The 12,342-nt window shown below is 49.4% G+C and overlaps 1 protein-coding gene across 2 annotated transcripts in view; it reads left to right on the top strand.

The window, feature by feature from the left end:
* The window catches only part of Asic2 (acid sensing ion channel subunit 2), a 1,002,658-nt gene that overhangs the window by 759,325 nt on the left and 230,991 nt on the right, over window positions 1–12,342 (top strand). Inside the window, exon 1 of one of the 2 annotated variants that reach the window (XM_042694273.1) lies at window positions 9,366–10,302. The exons of the other annotated variant lie outside the window; for it this stretch is intronic. Coding sequence (XP_042550207.1) covers window positions 9,595–10,302 — 708 coding nt within the window. The 5' untranslated portion in view covers window positions 9,366–9,594. Of the gene's footprint in view, window positions 1–9,365; window positions 10,303–12,342 lie in introns of those variants that run through there. 2 annotated transcript variants of the gene reach the window in all.

Here is a 12,342-nt window from a genome sequence, read left to right as displayed (position 1 = left end):
CTTTTTTCTTGTTTGCCATTGTTTGCTTCGTGGCTTTTGTTTTTCTTTGGGTTTTAATTCTTTTTGTTTGTTGTTGGGTTTTGAGACTTACAATCTTGCTGCTTCAGCCTCCTGAGTGCTGGGGATTATAGGTGTGTTCCACTACACTCAGTTCTTTTTCTTTTTCCTTTTTAAAAATTCATTCTTAATGCTGAAACTCCTTCTGAACTCCTCTGTATGTGAACTTCAATGTAATCTTAATGGCTCAGGCTCATCACGGTGAGTCCCAGCTATTGTTTTAAGCTAAAAGACTCACGACTGTTTGAAATGTGTTGAATTTGCCCCAGCATGAGATGACATCCACTTTTAGACCTGTTATCTGTTTTTCTGCAGTTCTTTTTCCTTCTCCTTTGTCTGGTCTCCACTATACACTCAGGCTATCAGTACTCTTAAATCTCAAAGCCTTTTTCTTTCCTTCATATATACTATTTCTATTCAATGAAGTCATGAAACACAAATAATTGAGTGCTTTGTCAGCCCTGCACATCAGACAAGAGGAAGTAACTCCAAGAAAAGAAAAGAGAGTCACTCCTGCTTAATCCACGTGCTGGGGAGAGTGCATCAGAAAACGCAAAGGGTTTAGGGAGGATTCGACATCAGCAAAACTTGACTTTGACCTTACATAAATCGCTTAATGTTTCAGGAGCTCATAATCTTGCGACATACACATAGAAACAGTAACTTTGTTAGGATTACCACTGGGATCATAGGAGGTGAAGCATGTGCCTGCCATATGGTCATCCTCTGTTCTTTAAATCTAACACTATTACTGTGGATTTTGTGACATTCCACAATGGCTGCTGACGTGGTATTTTTTTTCTGGCTTCCCCACAATGCCTCTAAAAAAGAACAAACATTGTGAGTGCTGAGATCTCCTCCTCTTCCCCCCCCCCCCCCCGCAAAATACCCCAAATAGCTAAAGATGGAAGTATACTAGAAGTTGGAGGAAATAAATGCGCAGCCCTTCGTGTTGGTTGAGATCCATCAGAGTCAAGGACACGAGGTCAAGTCATCTGTGAAGATGTCATGGACTTCTCATTGGAGTTTGTGGTTAAAACAGATTGAGACTAATAGGGTTCCAGGTGGAGGGTGAAAGGTCAAAGAGTGCCATGAACCACAATGACTATCAATGGCAAACTTGTTTGAGTTTTGTTTGCCTGGAATCTAAATGACATTCCCAGAGGAACCTTCTCCTCATTGTTCCTAACTATTGCTCCTGATCACAGAAGTACTTTTCAAACAGTGTGATAAGGGTAGGTATGCTCTTTGTTCCTGGGTCTTTTTTACATAATAATTTTTATATTAAGTGCAAAGCATTGACATACTTGTCATGTTCTTTTATAAGTATGGCATATTTTTTCAGTGACATAAACATCAATATTATCTGCCTGGTCACTCTCCCCTATTGTTGAACATGTACCTTGGTATTTTCTATTATGAAAACCCCACTGTAAACATCTTCTTCTTTTTTTAATTTTTTGCACTGGGATTATTTCCTCAGGGAAACTTCTAGGGTATAGAATTGCCAGCTCACTGGGTTTGAGCTGCTTCATGGCTCTTATGACTCACCAAAATTGTGGGCTTGCCTTTATAACTTCAAGCATTTTCAGAAAACTGTTTCACATCTAATGTTCTGTGTTAGTGCTGTAGGCTGCTGAGAAATAGTGAATGAGTAAAGCTGAGTACCACTGGGATGGGGAAATGTTGATTAGAAAGGAGAAAGCAAGAAGGGAAGGAAGGAAGGAAAGAAAGAAGGAAAGAAAGAAGGAAGGAAGGAAGGAAGGAAGGAAAGAAGGAAGGAAGGAAGGGGGAGGGAGAGAGAGAGGGAAGGAAGAAAGGAAGAGAAAAACGAACTAAAGAGAATAGGTTGACATTCCCGGCTTGTGAAGCTGATTTCTCACCTTGTGAACACATGGTGACTCAGTGTTTAATGTCATCTGGATGTTGAGGGGAAGTATGCTGTGTAACCTTCTCTAATTTCCTAGCACTTATAGCCTTGTGGATTTCCCTAAACCTCTTTCTAGACAATAGGCTTGCTTAGTTTGAGCTCTGCTCTGACAGTCCCACAGCTAGGAAGAATGTAGCTTACACTCTCATAGTAGATCCTGAGAACCCAGCTTCTGGCTCCAACTATTTCTGCCTTCACTTCCTACGCACGCACGCACACACACATACACACACACACACACACACACACACACACACTCCACCAAAGAGATTTTGTAGATGTTAGGTCTGTCCAGAAGAACGGCCCCTTCCCTTCTCCCTCTTTGTGAAAGACAACACATAGCCTTACCAGAAACCACCTGCCTGAAACCAGTCATCACCTGACTGTCAAGCACCTGACTATGAGTCAGCAAAGGACCCCAGACATTGAAGTCACTTCCTCATCTGCCAAGGTCACTTCCTGAACTGCCCCGGTCACACCTCTTTGGGACAGTGAGGGGTTTCCCGGGCTCTGGGATCACTTCTGCATCCACCGTGGTAACACCTCCAGCCTCTCCTTATAGAATCCCACTCAACCATAAGTCCCTCCCTCTCCTCCTTTTTCTTCTCTTCTTTCTCCACTGGCCTTCTTCTCATGTGGACCAGCAGTTTGTTCTCTTCTCCTCCTCACAATAAACTCTTTTCTGCCTGAACCCTGTGGCGGTCTCCTTTCAGCAAACCTTACATCTGGTATCTGTGAGCCTTACATTAGTTACGCTGCCTCCCACTTTGTTTATTCTCCTTGTAAACTCCCAGGGTTCTGCCTTTCTAGAGCTTACCCATATGTTGGAATCAGATATGGGTTGGAATGGTGCCTGGACTGCCTGTGTGGCACTCTGTGGGGCTCTAGGTGAGTAGCTTCCCCTCTGTAGGCCTCATTTCCTTCACCTGGAAAATAAGGCTTCACACCATGCATGATGCTGGTAAGTATTTAATGAACGCTTCTGTCATATGATGATGGACAACACCATCTAATCTATGCTTAAGAACAAAATGGAAAAGATAATGCTTCTATGTCTTCGTCTGCAAAACAGAGGTCATGTTACCCACCTGAGGACAGTTTTGAGGCACCATTAGGTAGAGCACCCCATAGCAGGTTGGTACCTGGTTGATACTCCTTGCTATTTTCCTTCCCTCTGCTTCCCTGCAGCTCCCTTCCCTTCCCTCCCCTTCCCTTCTCTCCTTTCTCCTTCTCTGTGGATAACCACACAGCTCCACACCACCACAGAAGAATGTACTAAATCTCTCCCCCTCTGCCCTTCCTGTGGGTGGACAGGGAAGATAAACTAAAAGAAGAGGACCCTGAGGCATTGGCTTGACTAGGCCTTTTAGAAGGGAAGGAGAGTAAACAAACCGTTAGTAGTTGAGATGCAGGGAAAGCTGGAGTCAAGAGTGAAAGTAGCCTGAATGGCGCTTTTGGCAAATCAACTTGGCCTTAAATCTGAGCCTCCACAGAGGATCTGTCTGAGGAACGGATTTGGGACTCATGAGTTAGTGCTCCCCAAAGCTGAGGTGAGAGCCAGGATAAGATTGTACTGATTGAAAAGAGGACAGTCACAGAATGGTGAATAAAATGCCTAATTGTGCCAGGGGTGTTATATTTCATTAAATCCCACTTTTAACTGCAGGGCTTTTCATCATGAGAGTGGGTGGTGGCTGCTGGAGACGGCTATTGTGCTTAACTATTTTAATCAGAGTTTTGTTATAAGTATAAGACAGCAAATTGAGTAGAAAAGTATGCAAGGCTCCGTTTCTCTGCTAACTTTATGGCCATGGCCAAAGTTACAATTAAGATGCAGGTGTTTAAGTCGAAACACAGAATAAAATAAGGTTAAGGAGATGTTGGGGGCAAGACATAGATCCATTGAGTTAGCCTGAGCTGTGAAACTAGAAAGTCACAAGGGAGCAAGACATCATCAAGAACTCAAAAAAGAAGCTAGGTGCCGGTGGCTCACACCTGCCATCCTAGCTATTCAGGAGGCTGAATAATCTCCAATTAACCACCAGAAAACCAAAAGGGGGTAGAGCACTAGCCTTGAGCTGAAGAGCTCAGGAACAGCTCCCAGGCCCAGAGTTCAAGCCTTACAACTAACAGAAAAAAAAACAAAAAAGCACACACACACACACACACACACACACACACACACACACACACACATCTGAAGAAGGGTTTGAATTTTGTGAATGTGGATGATCTTGTTAAAGATGGTTTGAGCATCCCTAGCAAGAAGCCATGGTGGCCTCTGCCTGGCTCTGATTCTGGTTCAAAGTGGGACCACTGTGGGTGGAAGTCATGTGATTTTCCATGAGGCAGAGTGAGAAAATGGCCATGAAGGCAGACAGATACAGTGTATGGCCATCACTTTCAGATTCCTCTCCTATGGACCCTCTCAACACACCCATGTCTGCTAGAACATTAGCCAATATTTATTAAAATTACTCATTAGTATTTCATTAATATTTAATAGTATTTAATACACCTAATGATATTTACTATTCTTAACCATCTCCCCCACTAGAGTAAAATCTAAGGCAGGAACCACATCTAAGCAGATGTTTTACTCCCAGTGGCCAAGGATGATGCCTGACACCCTTCAGGATTCTGTAAACATCCAACACAGTTATTACTCTCTGCTAATTACAACCAGCTTAATTAAGACCTTGTACTCTAGAGCCAAATGCTCAGATTTGTATCCCAGTCTCTAACTGGATACTTATCCATTCTCTGCCTCAGTTTCTTTACGTATAAAAGAGTGCCAATGGTTGTACATGGCTGATAAGTATCCGTTAGTTCATTGTGCCCCATACACAGTATAGAATACATAGTGCTCAATGTCACCTGTCCCAAACGTTCATCGTCAGCATTATTGACATTGTTGCCATCAACACCAGCACCGTCAGCTCAACTTCCCACCAAACCCTATCTCAGTTTCCTCTCCCAACTGCAGCTGCACGTTCATTAAGATCATATTTGGTCCTGATACCTTCTGGTTCTCTCCATGGTAATGTTTTATACACTGTGTATTGATTCCAGAAACTTCTGAATGCTAAACTAGCTTTCTCAGTCAAACAATGTATGCTTGAAATGTATCCCTATATCAGCTATAGCTTTATGCTCAGGCTCTTAAATTATGCGCATGTGTGTGTGCATAGGTGTGTGTTGATTAGGCAAATTAAAAATACGACCAGAAAATTAAATTCTATGCAAACACATCATATAATGCATTTCAGAGGCAAACAAATACCTTTGCCTGTCTTGTTGTTAGAGATTATCCACCTGAGAGCTTTATTTTTCCATTAACATATCTAGCAAAGAGTTAAGGAAAATCTGATAATAAAACGGCAATCTCTGTGTGCCACCTTGCCATAGAACCTACTGTCCTTTTTGGATGGGAGAGCAGGATAATGTGAAATGAGAAGTTGAGGAAAATAACAGAAGCTGGAATGAGGTGCCAGAGGAAGGCAACCATAAAATCATTGAAAATACAGAGAGAGGGAGAGAGGAGAAAAAAATAAGATGAGATGAACATCAAATATCATTATGTTAGTCAATCGTATTCATTGAATGGAGCCTTTAATGTACACAAAGAGGGAGCATTAAGACTACATACACATATGTATATTCATAAAGCATCTCTAAAATATCTCACAGGTAATTGATCATATCAGTTGCCTTCAGCAAGGAAAAATGTATGTGGCTGGGATGGAGAAGGGGAAGCTTTAACTGGAAGTCCTTTGTCTTTATAAGCCATATGGATATATAAACAAAATTTTTTTCTGCCCTAGGCATGGAACCAAAAGTATACAGTAGGCAAGTGTTCAATCACTGAGCTACATCCTCATCTCATCAAAATGGATTTTTTTATTGTGAAAATACTGTACAGAGGGTTTACAATTACATGGGCAAGATAATGAGTACAATTCTTATCAAGCATTATAGCCTCCTCCTTTATTTCCCCTTCCCATCCCTTCCCATCCTCCCCTGGCCTCTCCCCCCCCCCAATCCCCCTCCCCTCCCACCAAAGTTGTAAAGTTCATTTTCGATGTAACAAAATGGATTTTAAAAAAAATCATCTGTGGCTTGCACCTGTAATCCTAGCTACTTGAGAGGCTGAGATCTGAAGATCACAGTTCAAAGGTAGCCAGGGCAGAAAAGTCTATAAGATTTTTACCTTCAATTAAGCATCAAAAAGAAAAAGGCAGGAATAGAGCAGTAGCTAAATTGGTAGAGTGTGAGCCTTGAACAAAAAAGCTTAAGGACAAATGCCCAGGACCTGAGTTGAAGCCCCAGGACCAGCAATCTTCCTCCTCTTCCTTCTCCTCCTCCTCCTTCCTCTCTTCCTGCTCCCCTCTTCCTCTCCTTCTTCCCCTTCCTCCCCCTCCTTCTTCTGATCATCATTATTATCATCTTATAGGGTAAGCAGAGATTGAGTTGGAAGTTGGGACCTGAATTCTGGTTCTGCACTTATCTGTATCAATCTGTGATTTTTAGCAAATCACTTCTCTCTCTGGGCCCTGACCTTTTCCCTTGAAATAAAGGCATTATGTTTGGTTTTGTATTCCACTCCCGCTTCTCAGGATTCTCCCTTCAGTAGGAACTACAACACTACAGCCAATCCACTTCCAGCCCCTGATAGTGTGAATCCACTACAGACCAGCCCCTCCCTTGCAGACCTGGTCTTTCCAGTTTGTGATCCTTCTTCTGGTGGTCATGGGACCTCGCTTGACCTCTTCAGTTTGGGACGTTTGGGGGATAAAAGAGAGGTCTCCAAAAATTTTGAACTTAATGAAAATGAGAGTGAGAAAAAGGGGGGAAATATGGTCAGTGTAAGGAAGAGCCCAGAATAAGAGAGAACCAGGAGAGGCTGAGTATGAGCAAGGTCACCATGGAGCAGAGCAGGGTTGTAGAGAGATGGTGAAGCACAATGGGAGGAATGACATGGCAGCCACTGCAGTAACCTGCCCAATGGGGAAGAGTGGGAAGGATACACAAACATGCAATGAGGAGGACCGCAGGGGAAAAGTCCTGCTCAGTGTCTTTCCATCAACACGAAACCTCCATTGTGATATTTGCTCAGGCCACATGCAACGTAAGTTAAAAAGATATCAGAGACGGCTGTGAGGTTTCTGGATGAGGTCGGGAAGGAGAGGAAGGAAGGAAAGAAGAGAAGGGGGAAAGAATTAAAAGGACAGGTAGGCACAGAACATCATAGGCAGTGGAGAAATGAAGGGAAATAAAAGAGAAAGAGATTTGAGTTCACCCATCCCAGGAGTAAAACTCACAAATAGGAACTGGGGACATTCAACCTGAGGAACACAAAAACGAGCTTGGGGACTTTGCTAGGTAGGGAGTCTACTAGACACCTTTCAGCACTGAAGGGCTCTAGTTCTACAAAGTATCTGAAGGATTCTTGTCCCCAAGAATGATGGAACTTACTTTTTGTGGTTTCCAAGGATAGATTAGGAGGCATGGGAGAAACGCACAAGGTTTGAACTTGAGGAAAGGAAGAAGCTTTAAGCAAGTGAAGATGGAATATTAAAAAACCAACCCAAAGTTCCAAAAGTGGAGGGGGGAAGGTCGAAGACTGGGGACTCATCCAGGAGGGGTAATAACATTATCAGCTAACCAATGGAAGACCCAGCCCATTGTATACATAGCAGTATACATAGCAGTATAGTATACAAAGTATACATAGCAGGCATCTTCAGGGAAAGAGACTGGGCCCACATGACAAGTCCCTAAGAGGCTGAGGGAAGGGCTGTCCCACTGAACCCAATCTGCCAGAGGCCTCACAGAGCACAAAATCCAGTAACAGCCAGAAACCACACCCACTGGTGCCTCGTGCCTACTCAATACGTATGTGCACACCCAGAGAACATACATCCTTTCTTGGACACTCTTGAGCATCCACAAGTTTTCACATTCATTCAAGACTTACCCAAAATGTCCATCCGCACATACACAGTTTGCATCCTACCCATGCGTGTGACAGACACACTCTCACGGCTGGCTTCTTGCTCAAATGCTCGCGCGCACACACCCGTGTCATGGGCCGTCCTCTTACACTTGTCTGCACGCTCGTGCACGTAAACACAAATACTCAGAATCTCTCGGGTAAATACGGTACAAACCGGGCCCATCTGTGCAAGTGCACCCACGCCCCTCCACCGTCCCCCCGCCCCTCTACCCCCACTCCAGGCCAACTCCAGCAAAGAGAGACTTCCCGCTAGCTAGCTCGGTCGGTGTGCAGCGGCCACAGTGGCCAGGAATTAAAATGCAGCGAGGAGGAGCCGGGGCTGGCGCGTCAGCACCGCGTCTCCAAGAGCGCACAGCGCTGGCCGCCGCCGCCGCCGCCCCGCCCGCCCCGAGCCGCGGGGCCAAGCGAGCGCAGGAGCAGGTGCTCAGAGACCAGCCGCGACTGCCTCCTCGCGCGGCCCCTGCCCAAGTTCGCCCGGGGCCCGAGGAGGGCCGGGCAGCCGAGAGAAGAGCGCATCCAGTACCGTGCCACCGCTACCGCCACCAGCCGACTTTGGAGAGAAGGGCGCACCGAGCCGCGAGTCATCACCCCGGGGGAGGTGTTGCCCCGGTCTCGCAGTGTCCAGCTCCCGGTGGCGCCCGGGGCAAGGGAGAGGAGCAACGAGGGACAACGAAATCGGGCTTTTCTGGAGACTTAAAGCACCCCGGAGAGCCAAGCCGAGGGGGAGAAGACACAGTTTCTCTGACCAGAAGCCTTGCAGGGGCCGGCAGCGAGCAGCTTCCCGCAGGACGCCTTGAGAAGCCGCCGCCCCCACCCCACCCCTCCCGCCCCCCAAGCCCAGGCGGCGGCGGGCGCTGCGCACGACTGGGGCGCAGGACTTGGAGAGAAGCCTTTGGCGCGTTTGGGCCGAGCGCAGCCTGGGGAAGAGCAGTGAGAAGGAAAGGTTCTGGAGGGGAAAGGAAAAGGGGGAGCAACCGCCGGGGCGACCACTCACCCCAGTACACACCCACCCACCCCACCCGCCAAGTCAGGCGCCGCCGCGCGCCTCTGGGGGCGCTCGTTCCTTGGCGCCTTCCGTGCTGTGTCCCAGCACCGCCGGGCTCCGGGCTGCTGGGGGCCTTGGAGGAATGTCCGAATTAGGCATGGTGGCCGGGTGGTTCCTGTCCCAGGACCAGCGTAAAAGCTGGGGCTAGGTGGGACCGGGGGGACTCATCGCGGGGTCCCCCGAGGTCCAGGACGAGGGGAGGCAGGCGCAGCGCCCAGGGACTGGAAAGGCGGCTCTCAGTCGGGGTCCATCCAGAGGTGGTGCCCGGCGTCGGGCATCGTCCGGGAAGACTAAGAGGGCCCAGGCGAGGCAGGGGGGCGGCGGGCCGAGGAGGCGCTCAGTCCCGGGCGGGCGCCCGCGGAGGCGGCGGCGGCGGCGGCGGCGCCGGGCGGGCATGCCGCGCCACCGGAGCTCCTTTCGGGCGCACGCTTCCCTGCCGAGGGCTGCGCGCGGCTGCTGCTGCTTCCACTGCTGCTGCGGACTCCCATGGCGGCTCCGCCCGGCCGGGTCCGCCGCCGCCGCTGCCGCCAGCCCCGGGCTGAATGAATGAGCCGGAGCGGCGGAGCTGGGCTGCCCGCGGCCGCGCTCACCGGCCCGGGACGCTTCCGCATGGCCCGCGAGCAGCCCGAGCCCGCGGCGGTGGCGGTGGCCGGGCAGCCCGGGGGTGGCCGGGGTGGCGAGAGGGCTCTGCAAGGGTCAGGGGGCGCCCGCAGGGGGCGGCCGTCTCTGAGCCGCGCTAAACTGCACGGGCTGCGGCACATGTGTGCCGGGCGCACGGCGGCCGGGGGCTCCTTCCAGCGACGGGCGCTGTGGGTGCTGGCCTTCTGTACGTCCCTCGGCTTGCTGTTGTCCTGGTCCTCGAACCGCCTGCTCTACTGGCTCAGCTTCCCGTCACACACGCGGGTGCACCGGGAGTGGAGCCGCCAGCTGCCCTTCCCCGCCGTCACCGTGTGCAACAACAACCCGCTGCGCTTCCCGCGCCTCTCCAAGGGGGACCTCTACTATGCCGGCCACTGGCTGGGGCTGCTGCTGCCCAACCGCACGGCGCGCCCGCTGGTCAGCGAGCTGCTGCGGGGCGACGAGCCGCGTCGCCAGTGGTTCCGCAAGCTGGCCGACTTCCGCCTCTTCCTGCCGCCGCGCCACTTCGAGGGCATCAGCGCTGCCTTCATGGACCGCCTGGGCCACCAGCTCGAGGACATGCTGCTCTCCTGCAAGTACCGCGGCGAGCTCTGCGGCCCGCACAACTTCTCCTCCGTGAGTTGCCCTCCGCGCTCGAACTTGCCCTCCACGCACACGCAACCCCAAGTTCCCAGAGTGCCGAGGCCCACACTTCCATCCACCCCCTTCATGGCTGGACACCAGGCCTGTGGCTGGCGGTGTCTCTGAGTCACCATTCCGTCATGACAAAGTGGATCCACACTCTTGCCTACCCCCCCCCCCCCCCCCACACTCCCTCCAGTCTTCTCTCTGGGTTGTGCGAACTTGGCTCCTAATTGGAAAGAAAAGAAAGAAAAAATTTAACAAGACCCATCTCGGTGTAGTCCCAGCCCTCTCTGTCCTTGTGTCTCCCACAAACTTCTTACTTTACTCCCTTGTGGCCCCATCTACGTTTTCCCTCTTCCCTGGCCTCACCCCCCAGATCCACAGAACCCCCCCCCCCAAGCTACATGCTGCGAGCCTGGGATGTAGGCATTTCTCAGGTGTGGACCTGTTGTCATGGGGGAGTTGGGGGGGTGCATGAGGGAACCTAAAGAAAGTGCTCCAAAACACAGTGGGAGCGGGTGTGCAGAGTTCCTAAGCTGCTTATGGCTTCAGAGTTCTGAAACAGACCCTAGGAGGAAGCTTCCAGAACACTAATCAACAGTGAAGCTTTGCTGGAGGGGGAGGGAGGGGGAGGAGAGACACAGATAGTTTGCTGGGGACAGAGAAGGGAGCAGCTCTCCTGCTCATTTATATAAGCTCTGGGAAGTGTTCCTCCGTTGGGTCCTTCCATCAGGTGTGAATGTGGGACTTCCATTCTGAGAAAGGGTCCTGCTTGTCCTATAGCTACATGCCAGGGATGTGGGTGCAAACAGCCAGGGCCAGAAGAAGCTGTGCTCAAGGTTTGTAAGCCATTTGCTGTACTGATTTTCCCCACACTGTGGTCTGGCTAACACAGCTGTAGGACAGAAGGTATCTGCCTGGCGCCTTCTGTCTTGGAGGAATTCTGGTGCCAGGCCTCAGCATGGCACCAGCCTGTCCAGCCATTTGTGTATAAATGTCCCTTAGGTGGGCACTGGCTTTTCTACCAGCCCAGGGAAGGTTGTATTGCATGTTCATTGGTAGAATTCTGATGCTGATTTCACCAGACCTGACCTCTCAGTCCTGATGGTTTCCATCTCTGACAAGCTTTTTGGGGAGATGGCTACCAGACGCAACCATTTCAACAGGTGTTGGCATGATGCTGGTTCAGCTAGGCCTCTGATTGGCTGAATGGGTTGTTTCTTGTCTAGGTTGCTGTCCCTGGCTCCAGTCTGACCCTGCTGACTTTGTTTGAAGTCTGTGTAGAGTAACCCCTAAATTATCCATTCTGAAACATCCCTTGTTTTCTGGGCTTCTCAGATGGCCTTTAAAGATGATCTCTACCTGGTGCCATCATGCCTTAGCAAGCAGGAAATGCTGTTAACGTATGCTTCTAAGTGACTTCTTCAAGAACTTCAAATAACAATTCTGGAGCTCCACAAAGACAAAGGAATGAGGATAGCCACACCTTGTCTGTTGTGCTTTGGCTGAATCCTAACTAGCAGCTTCTAGAGTTTGCATGAAGTTCAAGATTACGTCCAGGTATCAGCTCCAAGTTGTATGACATAGCCTACCTAATGCGATTCTAACACTGGACAATTGCTTTACCAAGTGTGTGGAATTATATTCTAATAACCAATATTCACTTTTCATATTACTACCTCCTGAATTAGCAATGAGTCTTCTTCTCGTTTTTAAAATAGGAAAAGCCAGGCTCTGAAGTTGTCAGTTCAGATCCTGACTTTGCATACCACCAAATGCTTTGCACAGAACTTTTGTTCTCTGACCCTGGGCCTCTCTTCTCTCAAGGGACTCTTGTTTCACACTCCTACCATCACCACCAGATCTTACCCTTTCTAGGAGCTGGGAGAGAAAGAGTAGAGCCACTCATGTGGTCCAGGTAATCAGAACCTTGGCCACATATTATCAGGGCCTCACCCCACACCCTACATGCTGAGGACATAGTACCATTGGGTGTCATCTGACTTCAACCTCCGCAGTGGGTGTGGCCCT

The sequence above is a fragment of the Dipodomys spectabilis genome, unplaced genomic scaffold (assembly GCF_019054845.1).
Source record: "Dipodomys spectabilis isolate Male_0828 unplaced genomic scaffold, ASM1905484v1 ptg000004l, whole genome shotgun sequence".
In the NCBI taxonomy this organism is placed as follows: Eukaryota; Metazoa; Chordata; class Mammalia; order Rodentia; family Heteromyidae; genus Dipodomys; species Dipodomys spectabilis.
This window is presented reverse-complemented; position numbering and strand designations above follow the sequence as displayed.